Raw genomic sequence first — 24,321 nt, 5'->3', positions numbered from 1 at the left:
CTAGGACAGGTGCTCCAGCCCTCTGATTATCCTCCTCTGGACCCGTTCCAAGAACATAGGTGGAAAACATTATGAGCTACTTTTTCATTATGTTTTCCCACATGAACATTTGTCCCACTTTTATCTAGTGAACTCCATAAGGTTTTTCCTGTTGAAAAGCAATTTGATCCTTGATATGATGGTTCTTATTTCTTGGGTTTGGCAGGATGAAAAATTTTAGCCTTGTTAAAAGTTGGTGTATTATTTCTTTCATTGTCATGTTTCCATATATAAATTTAGAGTGCTGGAATGAAAAAGCATTTAGACTTGGCTATGCTTCTAACTCTACTTATAGAAAAAATGTTCCTGATTCTCAGCTAAGACACCTCACCAGGGGATATCAAAGTGCTTTACAAGGAAGACCAGCATAATTACCTCCATTTTACATATGGAAAGCCTTAAGTACGAAACTTGACTTTTTCAATGTCACTTGAAATATGAAAAAAACCGCGGTGGCAGAGCTGAAAAAGAGGTCTGTATCTTATGAATTCCAGTCCAGTGAAATTAGAATGAAATAGATAATCTCATCTGTTATCTGTCTTGTGACAGGAGCCCAAGTCAATACGAACTTTGTGGTAGACCTACTTAAACCTCCCCTTTTTTTAATCTCCCCAAAGGCAACTGAAGAGTTTTCAGAAGCCACAAGTAAGTTTTTATTAAAATATAAACTAGCACACTTAACTTTCTTAAGAGAGAAGCTAATAAAGTCTAGACAAAACAGAACAGAAATAAAAAATGTAAATAATTGACCTCCTCCACTTCCCACTGTGTCTTTGCAGGTTGGTTGATGGCTGAGTTTCAGACAATTCAAAAGCTTGTTTTATGTCACAGCAGACTGTCCTGTCTCCACTAATCCCTAGGAAGTTTTCAACTCCATCACTGCTGATCCCAGCCCTATCCCTCCCACAGTCCCTGAGCACTGCTGCTCTGCAGACTCCGCTGCTCCGATTTCATTTCTGTTCTGTCAGCTACACCTTAAGGTTTTGGGAACTTTCCATATACCATGTGCAGTTCTTTGTAACGAAAAAAGCCAATCTCCCCTATCTTCCACAGTTTACCTGACACCATTTAATTAATTTTTAAAGAAACGTAACATGCAAACTAACATATTATACTGTCTGTCGGAGGCTACAGCTCTGCTGAGCTGTTTGGAAGATGGCCATTACACATGGCAATCAACAAAGCCTTTGTATCCTTAGCAACCCTTCCCTTTGAGAAGGCCATGTTCTTTCCAGAAATGCAGCATATGCAAACCTTGAGAAAGCTAATTCGGAAAACAGGAATAAGCACCTTAGATCAGCAGTAGATCTGAATAATTAACTAAGTGAAGGACTGAGATTTCAAGAGAGCACCATCATATAATTACAGAATGATCAAAGACACTAGCTATTCAATAATTTCCATTCTAAATCTGAAAATATTTTCTCTATGTATACCTAAGAAATATGGAGTGAAAATGAATTTATGAAAAGATGTATTAAAAGCTACGTAAATGGAAATAAAGTTACATGGCAAATTAATGAAGAAGTCCCCAGGGGAAAGGGAATAGAAAAGGTAGAGAACACCATCAAAGAAAAGGGATGTAAAAGGAGCTATGGATCTACATCTTTTCCAAGCAGAGACATAGAAAAATATCTTTTTTCATTGAAATGTGTTGCTGCAAGGCATGGCAGATGAAAGCCTCAGGAAGATGAGTCATTTGTGAGGTGGTTAAGAGTAAAATGCATGTTTCAGCCTAAGTCAGAAACCCAATTAGATGCTTGAAAATAATTGTTTACACACCCTTCTTGCTTGCAATGACTTTGAAAACAATGAAGTTAATCAATGACATTTTAGTTTGTTCTTTTGTATATGAAGCACTGTAGATCAAACAATCCCACTAACTGTTTTGCGTGTTAATTTATATAAAGGACACTTACAGCATTTTACATATTTTACTTCAGTTTCTTGTTTAAAAACAGCTACAGTTCTCAGAGCAAAATTCTCTAAACATAACTTACGACAGTCTCTTTCATCTTCTTCATCACCACAGTCATCCTGCCCATTGCATCTCAGATTTATTGGAATACACTTCTGATTCTTTGTGCACTTGAACTGCCCAGACAGACACACATGTGTGTCTGCAAGTTAAAAAGAACAAATGTATCAAGTTAAAAAGATTAAAAGTTAAAGATTGAAAGGTTTAAAAATATAAATGAGTTTCTTGATAAAATTCAAATTTCTTGATAAAATTTACAGCATGGCATTTAAATCAGTTTAGCATGTTTCTGAAGTCTACAATATATATAATCACCTACCACAGTTCAATTCATCAGAATTGTCCCCACAATCATTCTCTCCATCACAGATAAAGGCTGGAAGAGCACAAAGTCCAGTTCCGCACTGAAAACGTCCTGGCTGACATCTGAATTCAGCTGAGAAAAACAAAATCTGTTTATCAATACTACCAGAGAAGTGGTTAAAGTATCAATAGTGTTGTTCTTCCTCTATGGATGAATCAAAAGAACTTATATACCTTTGGATTTGCCTATATAGTCTCAATCGGAGTAGAATTTAGTAACTAAAATGTACATGTACTACTGAAAAGTTAAATTCAAATTCTGAGATTTTAAATTTGCATAACTATAGTTCTACCTTACTAATGATACAGAATGTAACCCTCTACAGATTGATGCTTACTATCAGCTCAACATAGACTTGCAATTTAGGATATAAACACTTGAGTTCAAGTCTGCATATGCAAAACTAATCTATCCCACTCTAATTCTATTCCCCATGAAAGGTCTAACATCGTTCCTTCTCAGAGCCACTGCCATTTGAGCGAATGAGCAATTATGCACCTTGATAGTAATATTTTATATAAACGTAGTGTAGCTTAAAATGTAATCTTATGTAGAATGATTACATATATTAAAGCTTGCTTCAAAGGCCTCTGCAGCAGAAAAAGAGAAGTAATTATAAAATTGTAAAAACAAGGGTGAGAGAATTCAATACGAAAATATCAAATGAACCATTACTTAACTGGAAGATTATAGAACACATAGTAAAGCATTTTGAGTGCATAAACTTTGATTTATGTAGGTAATATAATAGTATTAAAGTAGTCTCTGACTGGGACTGAAAAATAGCATCATCAACAGATATTACTGTTTATGCATCCAGTACACCGGAAAGGTACTTTTCTAATAAGTAAGTAAACTTGCAGTCAGCCACCATCACAGCAATCATCCTTCGGGATGCTGAGAGCATCTTCATAATTGACTTCCAGTCGCCTACAATTCTACAGGGGAATACTCCAGTAACCTACTATTTGGAGTATGAGATGCTATGGAGAAATACACTGTATCTGCACCACCTTCAGGATAGTCTGTCAAACTTACACAGGATGCATGAAGAATATTAATTGCATAGAATTGTTCATACTGGAGGGGTGAGATTTAGCTCTCCAAACTTTCCTTTGACAATATTTCTAAAACTATATAATTAAAATATTTATATCATACAAATTGTGAAAAATGCACAGAATCTTAGCAGGAATCACACGAAGAATACTGTTATTCAGGAAATTGTGCTAAATAATAATGTGTAGCTAAACTTATAAAACTGCATAAGCAAATGAGTTTATAATGCCATATTTCTATTATATACAAAAAGTAAACCAAATAAATCTGGCAGTCTTTTTTATTTATATATATAAATCAGCAATCTCAGAACACAGCTTTAAAAAAAAAAATCGTTAGTGAAAACATAACTGGGAACAAGTAAAGGTTTAAAACATGAAAAACATCTTATAATTTTCTGAAGACCTTAAAAGACCCCTGGTAGATGTGAGCTGATGAAAATCTTTTACAGGCTGACAAACAAGAGCCTGCACTCTTTGTAAATCTGACAGAGACCAAGGAGAAGAAAACAGTGCGGCAAACAAAAGCATTAAAAAAAAAAAAAAATCCTTTGCCTACCATCTATAAAGCATTACATTTGATTTAGACCCTAATGACAAAACCAGGTACCAAATTCAGAATGCACTTACGGCATTCCTCAGGCTCATCAGAGCCATCTCCACAGTCATCGACAGTGTCGCATTTCCACCAAAATGGAATACATTTGTCAGTTTTGCAACGGAACTGTAAAAGAATGGAAAGAAGGAGGAAAAGCTTTGATATGAATAATATAGATATTTTTTTCTAAACAGAAATAGTACAGTTTATGAAAAATTAGATTCACTGCTTAACTCATTGTTCCATTAATCAACTCTGGCTGTTAATTTTGTAAGCCTTATTTTTTACTTTTTTTTTTTTTGCCTTTTTTTTTTTTTGAGATGTTTTGCACTGAGACTTGTGCTGATACAAAACATTGTAGTTTCAGTGACATTGTTACACTGACTTATAGTGCCCCTGATATAGACGGCTCCTTGCATTTTGCTGCATTCTGTGATTTGATCCTTTTAAGATCTTATTCAAAACAACCACTCCAGTTCTTAATCAGTCTTTGTAGCCTGTTGGAGCCGACTTAATATCATTTTTTCCAGATAAACTAAAACACCCATAGTTACAGAAAAGGGCCTTACCGTGCAGTGTTGTGCTTGTGTACAGTATTGCTTATATTGTTTGAATTAAATGAGAAAACCAGAAACTAGGCCTTCCAACCTTTCAAAATGATATAATATTTGTACAAAAAAAAAAAAAAAAGGAAAAAAATCCTTTGTAAGACCTTGGCAGTGCCTTTACTCTGAGCTCAGGCACCGCCGTACCTTTGTTCTGACTGAAAGAGAAATGCAAATAAAACAAAGAATCTTCTAGGGTGAAACCTAAAATCAGAGTGGCTAATACTAGGGAGAAGAATCTGGACAGATTATCAATTTTTAAGACATGCCGTGTTTCCTACGTAGTGTCTATACAGACACAGAAACGAAGGAAACCGTCAGGTTTAGAAGTACAAGACATTTTATTTTCTGTGACTAGACATAATTTTTTCACATTTTAAAAATCATTGATTATTCAATAAAGCTGTAGTTAAAAGGTATATTAAATTTGGAGCATCAGCTCAGTTTTATCTTTTCTGCCAAGAAAATTTAGAGTCTTATGGCTATTTATGTAGTAGGACCTACAGTTGGAGCTACATCATTCTTGTAGCACATTGAGGGACGTGCTGTATAACAGGCTGGGTCTGAAAGGCAGCTATTCTAAACTGTTCATCTGTTCCACAAAGGTACGCATCTCAGAGTAGCTCAGCTGAAGGCCTCCGAATACAGAAGACAAACAGAAAATTAGAAAATTTTCATTTTTAGTATTTTCTTGCTCATCCAGCCTTCCTGCTGCTTAGTTGTTTTAAGGTTTGCTCACTACAAGGGACTTCAGGCTGTTAAAATGACATTATTAATTCCAGGAAACGGGTACTAACTCTTAGAAGCTGCTATGCTCTGCATGAAAATCCTTGCATTCCCTTCAGGGGAGTCAGATACTTCACAAAATCAGGGGTCAGAGGCATATAAGTGTGCCTGGAATGGCCTGGCTTTTAGCGTTCCATAGCCTGATGCGCTTTATACTAAACTATTTCTCATGTCAGATTAGCCATCGAAAGACACCCAAAAGTCCAAAAGACAGCTGGAAAGTCTGTAGATGTGCAGGGTATTGGACATCCAACCCCTTTTCATCAGACATAGCTAACAGTGGGTGTGTCATCAAGAGCGATTCCATCGTAGGAACAGCTATGATTTTACAGCATCATCTGAACATCTTAAGTAGCAAAGTATATCTTCACCACTGATTTCTGCATCTGATGCCATCAGATTGTCAAGTTATCAAGCAGCAAACAGATTTCAAAATTGGAAGAAAATTACTAATAACAAATGCCAACTTGTAACTGCCTGTGTGAAGTAGCTTCTATTTAACCCTATTCTATGGAATCTACACATGATAAAATATTGCTCCTGAAGGATCCAAGATGTGATGCTATCTTTCAATTCAGACTACCAACGACGAATCATTTAGAAAGGAACAGAGCCATTCAATCAACTGTTAGCATATCAATTCATGGTAGAATACCCCTCCAGTGCCATTTAAAGAAAACTTAAAAAAAGAAAAGAGAAAAAAATGCTGGTTTTTAACCAAACAAATTTGAGAAGCTAGATATGGAAGGGAAATAGGTAAGAAATCCCTCATTTTACAAGTGGTTTACACTTTCCTTTTGTTCATCACTTAATGGGAAGTAACAAGCAGACAATCTAAACAGAAAAGATATGATGAACATAGTAAAATCACTCCAAACACTACCTTAAGGGAACAGAGGAGGACAGTGGAGAGGTTTCTTAAACAACAATATTACTTAAATGAAACTTTGCATCATTTATTAAGATGACCACTGGCCCCTAAAAATTAAGAGTAAAATCCTTTTCTTAATGAGTACAGACAAAAGGCATCATGATGTAGAACACTGTAATAGGTCGTTAGTATACATATAATAAAAGTGGATACTAGAAAAGCTGTATGACTAGAAAGGTTTTAAAGGCCATATGTACTATTGCAATCAACCGATTAATTGTCTGGGTAGAACAGTCCAAATACTTTTATCAAAGTGGTTCTTTTGTAAGAAATTGGTATGTTCTACTTAATCTACAGTACTTTTAAGAAAAAAAAAATCACCAAATACTTATTTCAAGTACTAGGGAATCCACCTTCCATAAAGAATTAAATATTTTAGTTGATGCTTGATTAATTTAATGTAATTGATGTTAATTAATTGCATATTCTACCATTTTCATTTCAGCTACTGGGTTGTTTTTTATGTAACCCTATTGTTTACCTACCTGGGCTGAGCTTGTTTTCCTGTATTAATGCAAAGTTCGTTCACACATGAGTACTCCCAAATTGTTGTTATACACACTTTGTATTTTTATGTTTCATATTTTATACAAATGTTTTTTTCAAAGCAATTTTTATGGGTTTAGTAGCTGTATTTGTTCTAGTGACTGGCAGAAACATCCACATTTGAAAAGGAACAAGTTCTGCATTCTCTGGAAAAAAGGCATTTGCAAGTCTATTTTCAACTAATAGTCTTGAAGATGAAACGCTTTTAAATGCGCCATGAGTTACCTAGCCTTCAACTCCTCTGAACGATGCTCCCACATTTCATAGGCACCAGCATTCATTACTTAAAAGCAGATGGAAACGCAGTAAAAATATAATCCCCACGCGTCCTCCCCTCCATAGGTAGGCAGTTACCTGACTGGCAGTGCAGTTCGATAAGCACGTCTTGTTATCTGCAGCGAGGTAGAAGTTAGTGGGACAGGCACAAGTATGCATCTTGCCAGGGGCCAGAAGGCATAAGTGACTGCAACCACCATTGTTTAGTGTACAGAGATGTTTAGACACTGCAAACAGAACAGGAAAAGAATATCAGAGCTTATTATTTCAGAATACTTCAGGGTGTCTGCTTTATAGAGGAAAACAATGTATCAGGTACTATTTTTACAATGGAATGTCTCAGATCAAAAAACCTATAAGAGGCAACCTTTCTTCCTTTTGCCTTTAAGCTATTCTCCATTGTATGCAAAATTTAATTATTACTATTGGATGTAGATTCAATACTGAAAAAATGAGAGGATGAAAAAACCAGTAGGTTTTTTTTTATAATGAGACAAAAAGTTAGCTTATCTAGGTCAAGTGCCAAATGGTATCCAGTTACAATTCAAATACAGGGACATCAGGAGATCAGACAAAATCGTAATGCCTACATTCCCTGACATTCCCTCCGGCAACAACTTTCTAAATAAAAGAATTCTGTATTATTAACATTTTCTTACTTTCCATATAATACATGTTTCATAACACACTGTTCCCATTTTGATAACCAGTAACTTGTACTGTAATGCAACCGAACAGTTCTGTACCTCCAGTCACTACCTGGGTTACTTTTTAAGTACCCAAATTGTTATCTTGCCACTGAACAAGATATCTCACATTTATTTAATACCAGATATACCTACAACATTAATCACAGATTTGTGTTTAAAAACACTAATTTGAAAACTTTCACAATTTGAAACAAAACAGAAATAAAACTAAGTCACTGCAGACAAATGAGCTTCCATTTACTCAGCAACTGGCTACTCAGTGAAATATATCGATGTGCAAAGCACAGACAGAATAATTACCATCAGGTTGCCGATAAGAATGATACACCTGGATGTCTGTTATGGTATGCCAGGAGTTAATCAGTGATAGTCTGTTTGATCCAGAGGTTTTGTGGGCACGGCTGAGTGATTTGGTTTTCCCATCTGTCCAGTAGATGTAGTCTTCAAACAACGTTAGTGCAATCACCCCTGGAATATCTTGATTAGGGACTGTAAGAAGAGACACTAAGATTAATGCACACTCTTGGAAGACTGCCAGTTAAAATATTCCATACTGCATGGGTTGACAGATACAACTGCTATATAATGTCTTGAGAATAATTGTCATGACAATATGTCATGCCTAGAGGGTTCTTTATTACCAGTTACGATAAAGATGGATGGGGTACGAGTTCTGCTTGCTTAGAATTAGATGGCCCAATCAGCGTTAAGGAAATGAAAGAATTTCAGTATACAAAAATCACCTCCAGATTCTAAACCAATGGCATGTTAAGCTTTAAAGTAGTACATAACATAAACATAACTTAACCTACTCTTTACAGAAGGTCAATATTCATTTGTTGGTTTAGGGGAATAAGAATTATTAGAAAACATCTAAAACGTAAGGTATGCATCTCCAGATGTGCTGTGTTTATCACCCTTTAAGACAATAAGTAGTATTTTATTTCAGCAAAATATACTGACAAGAGAGATGAGGGAGGAAAAAAATAGTTTTACATTAAAATAATCATAGCAGTGACAGGGCTTATTGCCTATTCTTAGCATAACTAACCATACAATTAAAAAAAACAGTGATGATAATACCCCATTGTTACAATATCAAAAAATTTTGAGCCAACATCATTTTAAAAAGGAAGGACAAAAGGGAGAAAAAGCTTTTGAGTGCTCTTTATCCTACTGTACCCTCTTGACCTATTTGTTCTTGGTAAACATAAACTTAATTCCACGTATTTTTTTTTCTTTTAACGTATCTAGCTGTAATCATAAACGTCACAGGAGAATATCTGACCACAATGGCAAATTTGTAAATTATGTTTTGCTGCTGAATCACTCTCATTACTGATAGAATTAAAAAGGCAGATCAGAGCACCTGAGTCTGCCATTTTTTAACCAGCGTATCCTTACCACCTTTATCTTGTTTTCTTAGACAAAAATAGCTTCATCTTTTTACTTGGGCTGTGCTTAAATAGATTTGGCAAATGCGCAATTCTAGTGGGAACATTTCATAGTTCACTGACAACTGATACTGAGTATATGGAATGACAACTTAGCAAATTCAATTTCGTATACAATAGCCTTGCTGATAGTGAACTCCAGTGTAGGGTATGTTGCCTTCTGGTCAAGGAAACTCTTCTTCTTCGACCTGAAATTATTTTCCCTTCTTGTACGTTAACATATTCTATAGCCATCATACTGAAATAACAGTATGATATTCCTTTAAAGAGCTTTGTGACATTTCTAAGAAATTAGTCAAAGTACAAAGAAATCTTAATTTTGGCATTTATTACATAAGCAACTTTGTCATCGTTCCTTACATAGTATACTACCCCTAGGAAAAGCTCTTATAATCTCCCTTATTTGTAGAATCACAATGTGAAAAGGGAGTCTACAAACTAGAAGCAAATCACTCCCCACGGCGACTGTTTATATCCTGTTCCTCTGAGCCAGGAAGGGAAGAATTCTTGAAGTACTATTACTTTCAGTTTTGTCACCAAAGTAACAAATCACATACAACAAAACAAGGAAACGGAAACTGTAAGTACAGGTATTTCCATTATATTTTTTCTTTTTCCTCTTTCTTCTTTTTCCTTATTCTCTCACCACTGGATTTACCAGAATAAATAGCAAGAAAAACCTCCCGGTTTTGGGGAAACACCCAAAGGCTGGAGCAGGGTTTGTCTGTCCACCGGAAGACCTATATATGCTATCACCCAATTAGATCAATTACTTGCACGTTAATTTTATCCTCACTCTGCTCTGGAGTGAACTAAATAATTCTCTTGGTGGGGAAAACAGTACCCAGCTTCACCCTAGTTGTAGTCTGGAGTGTGCGTGCATCTCTAGTACTGCAAATAGTGAAACAAACCCTGCTCCTAGTCAGAACTGAGCCTGAGCAGTCAAATGCCAGTCATTACCTGTTTTTATCAATATTTTTTTTTGCTTAAAATGGGTGATTTTCCTTGGACCTTCGTGAGATATTCCTTAAGCTCTGCACACATATTTGATAAAAATGAGTTCAACTTAATACTCTTCCAGAAAAGGCACGTATCCTGAATTTTAATTTTAAAAAGTGACTGATCTTTAAAATGCTTTATCATAACTCTTAATTGGGAATACTAATTATCATATCATCTGCTAACTACTAGATTACTGCAATTAATTAAGAACACATAGAATTTACACATTCATGCAATTCGGAAAAAGGAAATTGTAACTCTGAATTATTTCAGAATTACTAGTTCATCAAAATCCGTGTACATGCATGCTCTTTAAAAGAAATACCTTTTTGGGTTGAATCACTATCCAGTATTTCAGCAGATCCTTGAAAAACTGGATTCATTCTGACTTCTTCTGTTGCCACTCTCCCCAATCAGTTACTTCCTCGAATTTAAGTCATTTAACTGCTCTATTGTGGTGTTATATTCACCATGGGATTTGGAGTACAAATGGGCACAATCCACTGTGCCATCTTGATATATGAATATTTAGTTATACTAAACTCAGCACTTTTTCTTTTAGGTAGATCACAAGCATTTGTTATTGAAAGTTGTTTTTTTTTTTAACCTTTAAGTTATATGATTGTGCCACAGTATAAAAATTAAAAGACAAGCAGGAATTTTAGGTACTTCTGCAAAACTGCAGGAAATTCCCCACTGATCTAAAAGGGCAGTTTCTAATGAGAAATACAAACCGGGCTGACAGAAGAAGCAGGAAGGAACAGCAGAGAGAGAAGCGCTACTCTGAGCGAAACCCTCAAGCTATCCATAAATCTATTTATTTCAGTTTTGCTTGACTTCGGGAAAAATATCTGTTTGTATAAAATATGACCCGTGCTGCTATGTTTGACATAAAATTAAAGATATCAAAGATACCATTCCAGTTTTTCTAAATAAAATAAATGTGCTTTTTCCTTTGTCTGTTTTCTCTTATTCTGATCACAGTTAAGATAAAAATGAGAATAAATAGGCATGCAAAAGCCTTAATGCACATGAAGAGTATTTATATAGGAAAATTATTTTGATTTGGCCATCTTTATTATTACACAACAATGAAAAATATGTCTAGAAGTCTTCTTTTAGGCCATGCAGGAATTACAAGTAAGCACCATATCCTGGGTATAGATGTATCAGTAAATCTTTACTTTCCTTTCTGTGTATGTTTGTTGCTATCCATACAATTTATCCTACCTTCAATGGATTACGCACACATCAGAATCCAGAAGAAACTTCATATACATCCACTAAAGAAGATTCAGGAGAGTAACACATGCTGTCTGAATTGTCTCATCCCACCTCATTAATAGGGCAGCTTAGTTAAATGTGTGGTGAAAAATGTTAAATACTACAGGTAGAGCACTGCATTTTAGAAAACTGTTCATTGACTCAAGTACATTTTTCTTTTTTTTTTTTTTTAAGCCAATTCTATAAACGCCAGGTTTAGAAGCTCAAATCTTCCCATTATCTTAAAAACAAAACCACAGCATAAACCACAATGCAACAAATATTATACTCTCTTTTTTATATTCTTTAAAATTATGACAGAGTATATCTGTTTCTAAAAACTGAATTTTCCATTATTATCGCATATTGGTTAAAAGTTGAAACTGCCAATGGTTTAAACACTCACAGATTAAGACTGTAGTTTCTCCTGCTGTTATTTCTGATTTCTGACTAACTTCATAATTTTAATGGGCTTCTGCATTAAAGTCAACTTTTCATTAAGTAATGTTCAACACAAACTTGATCAAGATTCTTTCAGAACCTTGCACCATTCATAGCTGTATGGATTCCGTTGTAACTATGAAACTTAGAGAAAGTTCTAAGAAAAATAAATAAAAATAAATAAATAAATAAATCAAGGAAGCAATGAATGGCCTGTGTTAAATAAAATAGTACAAATAAATAAAAGTAAATAAAAATATATGTAAACTAAACCACACAGAAAATAAGTATAGCATCAATGGATGCAGACATTTCCTATAAATATTCTAAGCTGACCATGAAAATATAAAAATTTTTATAAAATAAGAATTAATAATAATTACATAAATATAAAAACCTTATCAAAATTCTTCTAAGCTGATCATAAAACTCAATGTATTTTCTTCCAGTTGAGAAATCTGTAAAAACTGAGAGAAGCTTTAAAAAACAGGCATTCAAAAGGCAGCCTAACTGCCATTAACTTTAAGATTAATTTTACTGTTCGAGGAATAGTTCTATCACAGCTGAATATTATTTTTCTTTAACTTTTAGTATATTACAAAGAATGGAACATCAGAACTGTTGATGTAATATGCTACCAAATCTACAGATCACATCAACTAGGAATGACCATAAAAATGAACACAAAACTGTGAGGGAATTTTTACATCTTATTTTCTGATGGAACAGTAAAATAGTCTCTCATGCTTTTTATTCTATGCCTTTGAGGACATCAGCTTCCCAAAATTTCAGGCGGTGACAGCTAATAATTTATCATAAATGTATGTAGTAGAGGAAACACCCACTTTCTTTCTTCAGTCTTTCCTTTAACTTCAAGCAAACCTCAGCTGCATTACTGAGCTACCTCTTCATAAATGACATACATTAGTTATATGTTACAATACTAATTACTAACCTCACAGCATACATTATGGTGTGAATCACGGTTTTAAACAAGGAAAGCAAGACTAATTGCTCTCCTTTCTTTGGTAAGTTCTGTGAAAATGGACTACTTCCTACACATTTGAAGAAAAGCCAGATTAGTGATAACCGGTAAGCAGCTCTGCTTCCCCTGCATCACCTATTTCAAAACATTTAATCGAGATATCTACTTGACAATCCATTAATATGAAATTAATATATTATGTTAAACAAAAGAATTACATTATACCAACGTAAGGGTCAGATCTCCACCAGCAAATTCATAGAGAATTTAAATAATCATATTTTAACACACAGCTATGAGAATTGCACTCACTCGCTCTTAATTACTTTCCAGAATTACCTATGCATTCAATAGTATATTTTTTTTTTCTTTTAAGGTTTCTCAGAACAACTCACCCTATAGCCTCTATGAAAGCTTCAAAAATTGGGTTGAAGTAAAGTGAAGCCAATCCATATCTCAAAACACTCTGCAAGAATAATAAAACACCCCACCTGCAGACAAGTAACCCACTGGATCCAGCTCCAGCAGTCCTGAAGTATTTTACTAGACTAGGGCTATGCTTTTCTTTCAGATGAAGAAATCTCAACACCTATAACTGAAGTGCAGTTCAATCAGAAAAGGGCTAATTGCCCAACCACTGCAGGACTGGGACTCCATCATCACGGACGGGCACACCGGTCAGCTGCTATGGCATAAGGGAAGGGGTGAGCAGTGCCTTTAGCCCCTTGCGTAAATCCTTGCCTGAACGGCATTCCTCAGCTGACTGCTTCCACTCAGTCCCAATCAGTTATTTCAGTGATTCAAATTTCTTACAGCTTGCAATACAGTACATCTCAGAACATATACGCCAGTTTTCATATACTGCAACATACACTGCGTATCATACGAGTAAAAAATTGATTTACTTTGTGCCAGCAACAGAATCTTATGAATTCAAACTGATACTTTGATTTTCAAGACCCTGCTCTTCTTATTTGGGTAATAAAATGCATTACGGGGGCATATTCAACAAGTTACTCAACAATTATGAGAGACAAAAAACATGGAATGCAAAATCAACACCCTAAGTAATTTCTGAGGAAAAGCTGCACCCAAAATTTGGTTTTGTGATTCCTTTTCCCACCACAGCCTCCTTCTACCAGAGATGGACAAGTCCCTTGCAATCCCTCCTTTCTAACAGGCCTTCTACTGCCACTTCTAATTCTCTACCGGGGTTTCAATTTTATACAGAAATCATGGATTCTCTTACACTGAATGCTAATCCCAAACACTGCTTCGACCAAACAACAAGGAGATGAGAAATGTGACAAGAAAGAGAAGGCAGAAAGAGAATGGAAGCGCAGGGCTATCGGAAAGTTGCAGAAAACAGGAGGAAAAAATACCGGTGAATAGTAAAAGGGAAAAAAGGGGAGGCTTGTAACAGATGAGAAGCAGTGGAAAATAAAAATTATTAGATACTTGAACAAAAATAAAAATGACAATAGATAGCATACTAAAGGGAGATAAAGTGCTGTATGAACTTTAGAGAAGAAAAGCCACATGACTCCGTAAGAGGGAACATGAGAGAAGTGTGCACAGACTTAAAATGCACATCTCCCCTGCATTTTGTACTAATTTTGATCCAAGAATATAAATTCATATGCTGCAAATCATATAAGTGATAAAATGTCTACTTTTCTCTTGTTTTCCTTGTATTTTCTGAGTACCTCTACCGTGTATAAACAAAAAAGTTCATTTGATTTCAGGGGTGAAAATCATGCCAACTGGGATTTCTTAACTACAAAATATATCTATTGAAGACGCCATACAGAATAAGCCCGGTCCCGCTCACTTCTTACTGAAACAGAAATATTTCCGAAAGTAAAAAAATGAAAAAAAAAAAAAAAAAAAAAAAAAAAAAAAGAAAGAAAGAAAAAAAGGTCTCAATGTCAGCTTTTCAAATCCATATGCCAAGAAGAAGGGTCATTAAAAAAGAACCAATGCTGACTTCTTCTAATCAATAAATACTACAAGAATAGCTGGACTCTATCGTATCCACCAAGGTTGCATTTTCCTTAGCCTTTGCTTCCTGTTCAAGCTGAAGCTGGTTGATCACTTCAATCCTAACCTAGAAAAAGATCTGTCCCCTTCCATAAAGAAGGGACTGCAACATTGCAAAGTGTACAAGAAAAGAAGGGGTGAAAGATTCCTGCCATGCTCCTTCCAAAAATGCATTCACCCAACTAGAGTTCCAGTGCTTGTAATTAACTGCTAAAGGTAATTAACTGTCATTAAGCCACATTTTGAATGACCACTTTCTGTCACTGTGGCATTAGAGTAATTCCTGTTGAAGAATTTTGGCACCTGAAGACAGAAAATTTACATTGTTGATGAAAGCTTTGAAACAAGGCTGCATTATTTTGCATTCCGCTCTCTGAAACTCTTGATTTCCTGAACTGCAATAAAATAAAAATGAAAAGCCTATTGACGTCTTGACTCAAATGGAGCCCGTGATAAAAATCTTAGGAAGAATTTTAAGAATCTTCCAAAGAGAAACAACATCAAGGAAGAACAGCATTTAATAAGAAAAGAACCATTATACCTTCAAAATCAAAAAAAACCCTTGGAAATTGCTTGTGCTGAAACCACTGGCCCATCCTGTCCTCTCTTCCATTTGAATTCCCTTATACTTCATACTTTAAAACTTGCGTATATGCACGCCAATTCCGAGGTTTGCAAACACTCAGACAGAAGACAATTCTCATGAAAAAGTTTTTTCAAATTGAGATACTATAGGAAGATTTCTCCCTGGTAACTACATACAGCTAAAGAATTAATTTTTAAATCCTTAATTCATTTAAGGTTCAACACTTTTTCATTGCTTAATTTTTATGCTGCTGTAAGATGAAGCAACGAGGCGCCTAACTTGTTTTTACAATATAAAACATCAAAGAACTCGACACAGTTAAGCTCAGAGGAGCTTCTGTACTTCCTAAACTGGACTGTCAGGTTCCACTTTTATATTAGATACTGAAATTCTCATCTTCAAAGAGGGAAATGGGAAAATGGTAGGCACCTCTGGGTTTTAAGAGCTCTGAAGGATAGGAAAACCTGCATGAGGCAATCGGATACCCAGGGAACTGCAAAGCTTGCAGCTCCTCTGGGCAGTGGGAACTAAAAACAGCTGTTAAGTCTGACAAATTCTTAAATGTGGGGTTTTTTTTTTAAGGCTCGCAGAAGTAAACCAGCTTAGTGCTTAGCCAGATTAGTGCTTCAATGCTTGCTTAATCATTTGCTGCACATAACATTTGTGAATGCTGCAGTGCTAAATTGGCTAAGCTCTAAAGACAGTTTACATAATCAAGCATTAAACTTCAAATAGATAAGCAAGGTCGTTGCTACCCCTAGCGCAAAGAAGAGCTCCCAAGCACTGTAAGATTTCTGGCCTAGTTAGCATGTTTTCAAAGTTCTTGCTAGGACTCTCTTGGTATTTATAAAAGCCTATTCCTCTATTGAAATGCAGAGGAACTTTACAAGAGAAAAGCAGCAGATGGTCTCTTTTCCTGAAAAATCTTTAAGATTTGAAATAAAGAAAGAAAAAAAAAAAAAAACTTGTTGCAAAAAAGTGTTAACACTGAGATCTAAATACATGTGATCTCCCATTGCATGGAATAAACATTCCTTGGTTTAACATACAGCATATGTCAATAATTAGCCCATGATTGTTCTGTCTGTCCCCAAGAAGTATCTAATGCAGAGCACAGGACACTGCAGCCTCTCTCATACAATATCTCTACGATATAAGATCCACCCATTCTGACAAGATACTTATTTGCTGAGTCTTGTGAAATCTCTGTGGCATTTTCTGATACATTTTGTAATAGGTAATTTAAGATCCAAAAAAGCATATTCTCAGAAAAAAACCTCACAGAAAGCTAGTCTTAATGTCACAGAATATATGCCCTCAAATGTCACAGAAACAGGTGAAAAAATACTTAGATTACGATAAGTAGCATTTCACATTGCATCACTCACATGATTCCCATTAGGTATTTTTCCCTGCTCCATGAGTCATCATATCTGTGCCTTCATCCTTCTCCATTTCAAAACACAAAGGACAGAATAATCTCAACCACCCCTTAGTTAACTCTGACATGAGGTATTTAAGAAACGTGTAGATGTGGCACTTCAGGGCATGCTCTAGTGCCCGAGATTGTTGGGTTGTGCCTGTTTGTGGGTGGTGCGGTGTGTGGTTGTGGGCGTTTGGTTTGGTTTTGGTGTTCTGGGATTTTTTGGGTTAGTTTTTTTTTTGTTGTTGTTGTTGTTTTTTGGTTTGGTTTTTTTTTCTGTTGGTTGGACTTGATGATCTCAAAGGTCCCATCCAACCAAAAATGTTCTGTGATTCTGTGAATACAAAGTGTCTCAAAATGAAAAAGGAAAATGGGCCATGAAATCCATGTGAACAATACGTCAAGAAACACAGTTATCACACGATATGAAACTAATCTTTCTCATTTAAGTGCTTATCAACATGGAGTACAGTGTCTCATATCAGAAAGCTAGAAGGGATCACAGGTTCACCTCCTCTAAACCCCAACCACTGAACTTCTCCGAGTTTCCCTTATTAAGACAATTAATTTGAAAAGTTACATTTTATCTTCCAGAAATATTTCTAGTCTTGTACTGAAACATGAAGACATGCAAAATTTATTTGGTAGTTTGTTCCAGAAGAAGAGGGGAGGTAAGGAAAAGATCCTGATTAAAGACAAATTGATCATTATGTAGGAGCTTTGCAAAATTCTCAAAGCACCCTTTGGAGCACCTACAGGCATCTGTTTGACACCAAGAATTCTATCACTTCTTCGTTAAAACCACAGAAACTTTTCTATAACTTGATTTTGGTTTGATTATCACATTTTGAGTGAGCTCTTGACAATAGAAAGTGACAAACAGCATTAGCTAAGGAGAAAAACTTTCTCCTACATTATTTAAATACCTTGGGATCTTTCTCCCAAAGCAAAATTTTCTTACTGCTTGAATGTTTATCTATCACTTGTATTTAAAGCAGACGACCTCAAAAGCAGTGTGATACCAGGTTTGCACAAACCCATTGTAACTTTTGGAGTTTGCCTCCGGTATTTAACTGGTACTAAATTTTGATACACCTGCTCTTCACTGGTACCAGCTTTCTGACAAATTTCCTTCTTCTTTAGGTTCACATATCCTCAAGGGAAAATATTAACTGCATGAATATAAAAGTATTTGAAGCTGATTTTACCCACTTGGGCAAGAGGAATCCAGAGGCTGGAGACCGAGACAATGGACGCCAAAGACAGCATGACTGGAAATTTGCAGGTGTCTTCTGAGATTTAGCAATAGGAGGACACTTTGTGAGACAGAAAAATTCTGAAACTTCCAGGTTGAAAGAGAAAATTGAGAAAGGTTTGACCGCTTCAGTCAGGTTAGCGTCAGGAGAGACACAATGGCTATTACTTACTTCTTCCCTTTGAAAGATCCAGAAAGAAGAGTAAGAGGATAATTGTATGAAGATAAAATAGTGGGATAGCAGCAGAGGGAATAGCATAGAGGCATATGGAGCTTTGCTTCATCTGTCAGAAAACTAGAGTGTCAGCAGGAATCCAGCCGGCACTCAGGGGTACGTCTGGGCAAGTATGGCTCAGGTGAGCAGGTTACGACTGTCCTGTATTCACTACAAAAACCTTGGAATTTAATGCCTGGATTAATGGGAATATTTACAGCCCTGATAGCTACTGCTGTAGTCTCTCTAGTCTCCCATCTCAAATAACTGCCATTGAATTGTTCCTTATCTATTTATAACTTACTATTCACGAACAGAAGGGCTAAAAAACTTTTGTTGTTGCTGTTTTGTTTCACAGCAAAGCTTCCATCTGAAAATAAAGTAGTTATTTCATGAACTCTGGTTTGGAGAATACCTGGAGGCAGCCAGTATGAGATAAAAGCCCAAATGCATGAAGTTTTACCAGGATAGTAGCTGTTCTGATGTTTGGGTAAAGCTTGCAGGAGGGAGCTCAAGTAACACTGTTTCATCTCAAAAAAACCAACCCACAAAACCCCAACACACCGATACTGAGTATTTCGTATATTTGAATGAAAGCGAAAGATCTTTAATTAAACCATTTGGAATATGAGAACTATTCATCATAGTGTAAAACTTTTTTTTTTTTTTTAAACACCTTATAGATAAAAGATACCAACTTTTTAATTATTTTTCAGGTGAGGAGCAGAACACAGGGATAAAGATTACTTCATTATATAAGTGTTTCAAAAGTTATTATTTTATCCATCTACCAGGAAAGCCCCAAATTACATTTACAATAGCAGTCGTCCTATTGATTCACGCTGGGCTGACTAACGGGAATTTTCAGGCTTTCTCAGGCTGAAAAAAGGCTGGGTTTAGCCACACCCCGGCACACAGGACATATCCCTTTCACTTTTAACAGCCAAGTTTCCCAGGCTTTGTAACTTGGTCCAGAACATGTGTTGTGAATATACATTAAAGTACAGGATTGACAGGGCAGCCTCTGATTGCTGAGTCTGTGCCTGGAGTTTCTGGTTTCATTCGACACTTTTTCCAAGGACATGTAAAAATTATTAATTCATAACAGAGAAGGAATATGAAAAGCAACTTTTAAAATACTGATAAAAAGGAAACAACTCTCTAATAAAGGTTGCAAAATGTTTTAAAGTACATTTTGTACATAATTACGTAAAACATACAAAAGCACCTTCAATTTAAAAATTATCAAGAAAAGAAAAAAGCAAGTTTAGAAGAAAAAAAAAAGCTGTTGACCAACCTTTATGTCTATGAGATCCATCCATATCAGAAAACTCAATATGATTTTCATCAGCCCAGTACAGTCTATGGTTGACATAATCTATTGTAAGAGCCATAGGTCTAGATATCTGTGTTTCTATGACAACTGTTTGACTGGAGCCATCCATACCAACACGGCCGATGTGAGGATACTCACAGCAATCAATCCAGTACAAGTACCTATAAAACAAAATAAAACAGCTGCTTCATTTAGAGATGCAAAAATAATAACGTTTATTTAGTTGATCTCAAGAATAAATCAGTAATTATTCCATAATGTTTCCATTTTCCAGATAGATTTTTTTAGCCCTGTCTGTGAGTGTGCTAAACGTAGAAGGTTTGAATAGCATAGTCCTGATGCTAGGCACGATTTCTTTGAATTCATTATGGACCAGTAAAAAGTGCATTTAAATGTCTTAGTCTTGATACCTTAGAATATGAAGTACCGCCTAGATTGGATTTCATGAATCTCACATCCTGCAAAAATGGCATCACTGCTAGACTTATGACAAATATTGTATTACAGTTACTTTTTTAAAACACATATTGCAAAACCTTGTTTTGCTGCTAGTAGTACTATGCTACTAATTGTATTACTTCAAGAAGTACTGGTTCCAAAACATTAGAACAGTTTCTCAGATAAAGGGCTTAAAAAATGGGTAAAGCACTGAGAAAGACTGTTGGAAAGCTGAGTAGCAATTTTCTCTTTAATATACTATTGAGCCACAATACAGAGCACGTTTTTCAAATAAAAAGAAAAACTCCTATTATTTGGTAGATGGATGCACATTGGTACTGCTGTATGCCATTACTTAGAACCTCGGGACAGATCTCTCCAGCTGGGAAGCTGATACACTTCTAATCTACAGGTTTTGGACAGGCTCTCAAAAACCTAGATGCAGCTCATATTCTTAGTAGCCACCTGAAACACTCTTTGTGTCCAGGAGAAAATAGTGGCCCTAAGAACAGCTACCGGTACCCTACAGAACTCTGGAGCAATATGTTGGCACTGAGTCCGTTCCACATAAGCACTAGAGAAAGGGAACTTTTTCCATTGACTCCAACAGAAAATTTTTTTCTTTGGAAATATATTGTTAGTATTTTATGGCATCAGAATATAGTTGATTTAGCATTTCTCATTTGTGAGAAAAAAACTAAGATACAATTAATACTGTTTCAAACAATAACTCTGAATTTGAAATGCAAACACAGGCTTTATTTCCAGCAGCTTTCCATATTAAAAATAAATGAACAAACAAACGTATTTATAAAAAAAAAAAAAAAAAAAAGAGCTTGGTCTCAGAAAGTCTGTATACATACTGTGCACTGAGCAGGAGCACAGTACGGATTTTATGCCTGTGTATATCTAAACCTTCCTGTAAGACTAGGACTTTCTGTACAAACTTTGTAGAGTTAATTTTTGCATACACAGGGAATGTATTCTGGATGTCCAGGCAACTAGAGAGATATACCACATATTGGTACCTTGAATACATTTAACAAATGTCTACATCCTAGCTGCCAAATTTTACAGCGAAGAAAGAGTATGGTTACAAGAAAATTCAATGCTAGTTCTAAGAACTGGTAGAAAATGGCTCTTCTCAAAAATAGTCAAGTAGACAGGTTACATTTCTTAGCTAGGAAATACATTGCTTTTCTTCATTTAGGCAGAGTCCAGATGAACTCAATAATATTCTCCTGTCACTGACACTTGAGGTGATTACTTGAAACATAGGATTTAGAGATGGAAACGAAGCCTTCATTTGCCATGATACCATAACAGCGTTACAAGACACTACTAAAGCTTTATTCACCCAATTTGCAGAGATGTATCCTAACATTCCTCAAAACAGAAAGCGTTACATATGGAATTCAGATCTGAAAAGACATAGGGCAGGCTTGCCATACTCCGTTTCATTTATTCAGGCACTAGATGATCATTTACGTATTACTATTCAGAAGTATTATTTTTCTTAAAGATTACATGCAGCATAAATATTTGTTTAAGAGAATACATTTGATTAGAAATTCACCAGGTTTTAATGACTTCCTATTAAATGTACACTGATGTTTTAGTGGATAGTGATAATATAGATAATGGTTTACTGGTGAATTGAGAGGCCTCTGTTTATGAGGCATTAACTGCATATTGAGCCATATAGACAATGGCTGTGGCATTACACATATAGTCACATAAACAGGAAATACATCAATGTTTTTATACATTTTCTGTTTCAAGAATATAAAGTCTTTCTTCTTCTATCATCTGAATTAGAGGGTGGTATGAAATGGTTAGCTGGTTTATTTGAGTCTAATCTAATTGAGAATCTAATGCTGATTTTGTTTTGATCAAATAGCAATGGCTAGAAAGTCTCCACTTAAAAAAAAACCCAAACAAACGGAAAAAAAGTAAAAAGGGCTTGTATTTCTTGGGGTTGGACAAAATGACCTTCAGTTATCCATGCAAACCTCAACTATTCTGTGATTATGTGAAAATCAAATATTAAATAAATTTACTAATGGAAAGATGACTTATTTTCTTTTTTTTCTTTTTAAAAATCCTAGTACTAGATCAATTTTCTCAAGGACATCAATTTTATGGCAAAAATTATAATATTATAAACTTATAATATAGCTGTGAAAAAAAAAAAATGTCCCTGGTTCCTATAGCTCTCACACCAGTCAAGACATCAAACATGGTGGGGGTGCTCAAAACTTCACTCAGAATACCAGCACAGGTTTATATTAATAAATAAATGATAAGTCATGCAATAATTAATAAAATTAGCAATGAAAGGTACCAGTTAACAAACCACTTAAAGTAACTCGGCAGTTCTCACTTCTTATTATTGTTGTTGCAACAAATTTTACAAGCATATTGATAACTTCAAATATCTGAAAACTAAAGTTAGAAACCAAGTCACCTAAAATAAACCCCCTGTATCCTAAGAATTAATCAGTTTAATTATTAGACACGTGTGAAATTCAAAACTTTAATTCTACAGAGTAAAAAAGGCAAAAGGTGTCTTCAAATTATGCAGGATTAAACATTTTCACTCTTTGATTAATGTGCAAGAAACTATCAGAAAAAAAATCTTCAAATATGTGGTAGATGAACCACCCTAAATTACTTTGGAAACCAGTAAACACAGAAAAGAGTGCTAACAAGAAAGTTTGCTTCAGTGAATAAATGAAACAAAGCTTAAAAATTGTCTTCCATGTGATAGGAACTTTTTGTTATTCAGTAACACACTTTAAATAAGATAGGGATTTTTTTTTTTAAATACGTTTTCCTCCTACCAAAAGAAAACATTTACAGAGTAGTAAATATAACAAAACATGGCTTAGTACCTGCATTCATTCTTCTATTATACCAATTTTATGTGTAACGATGATATAGTAAGCATTTGTAATGCATTTTAGACTACTGATATCCAGTGTAGCTGCAAGTTAGACAATGAAAAACTAATTTGTATTTCTTGTCTTCTGTTTTTATAAAAATATTGAAATATAAAATCAGTATTAAATATTAATTACTGCAAAATGGCTGCTTCATACCCAGCTTGAGGATCTAAGGACAGATCTCTAGGAAACTTCACTCTTTTGCTCACAAGGACGGTGGGGTATAAGCCATTGAGTTTAGACACCTCAATAATTCTCTTTTCAGTATCAGACCAATAGAGATTCTTCCCAATCCAATCGACAGCCAGTGCATTGGGAACAGCTGTATTGTGGACTACCTAGAAAAGCAAAAATTACATAAATTATTCATCTAAATACTGTGAAAAATAACAAGTCAAGAGTTACTAATACCAGAATATTAAGAGGGTGGATATATAATACAGTGATATGTGAAAAATAGGTATTATTCCCTGTTAAACACTTGCATTTCTGAAGTAATGACACTTCTTAAGTAACTAAGACAATGTGACACTTTCCTTACAGTAGAGTAGAATGGAGAATACCATGATGTAGTAAACATTAATTTTCCAACTTCCCTGCATTATGTTGTAACTTTGAAAAATATTGTATCTTTCATTTTTCATCTTAACTTTTTAATTTTCCTTTTGTCTCAATTTAAGGGAAAAAAAAAAAAAAAACACTAGACTTTTTTTGCCTTTACTACTTTATTTTTCACAGAACCAAATGGAGATGAGGTTTCTCTCCTCATAGCGTGCCCTCAAACACACCTGCTTATTAGCTCACCATTTCTCTCACCAATCTACATCCACATGTATTTCATTTTAATAGTATTTCAATTTAACAGTAGTGCCATATGCATTCATGACAGATAGATCATAAGGGCACTGAACTCAGGCAAACAGGACAAGATTACCTAGTTGGAAAGTAAATACTGTGCTCTTATTTCCAACAATCACATGGCAGAAGAAAGAGGTACTTTCTAAGAATCAGAATAAATTTCAAAAGGACTACATTATTAATGAAAAAA

General features: G+C 35.1%; 1 protein-coding gene across 1 annotated transcript in view; it reads right to left on the bottom strand.

The window, feature by feature from the left end:
* Positions 1-24,321, bottom strand: part of LRP1B (LDL receptor related protein 1B) — a 575,621-nt gene that overhangs the window by 86,733 nt on the left and 464,567 nt on the right. Inside the window, exons 59-65 of the mRNA XM_074145610.1 lie at positions 23,430-23,611; positions 19,852-20,051; positions 8,192-8,380; positions 7,260-7,408; positions 4,070-4,163; positions 2,337-2,453; positions 2,040-2,159 (exon numbers count right to left, since the gene is read on the bottom strand). Of these exons, the coding sequence (XP_074001711.1) occupies positions 2,040-2,159; positions 2,337-2,453; positions 4,070-4,163; positions 7,260-7,408; positions 8,192-8,380; positions 19,852-20,051; positions 23,430-23,611 (1,051 nt within the window). The remainder of the gene's footprint in view (positions 1-2,039; positions 2,160-2,336; positions 2,454-4,069; positions 4,164-7,259; positions 7,409-8,191; positions 8,381-19,851; positions 20,052-23,429; positions 23,612-24,321) is intronic.

This window comes from Numenius arquata, chromosome 3, assembly GCF_964106895.1.
Source record: "Numenius arquata chromosome 3, bNumArq3.hap1.1, whole genome shotgun sequence".
Taxonomy (NCBI): domain Eukaryota; kingdom Metazoa; phylum Chordata; class Aves; order Charadriiformes; family Scolopacidae; genus Numenius; species Numenius arquata.
Note: the sequence above shows the minus strand (reverse complement) of the source record. Positions and strands in the feature narration are given on the sequence as shown.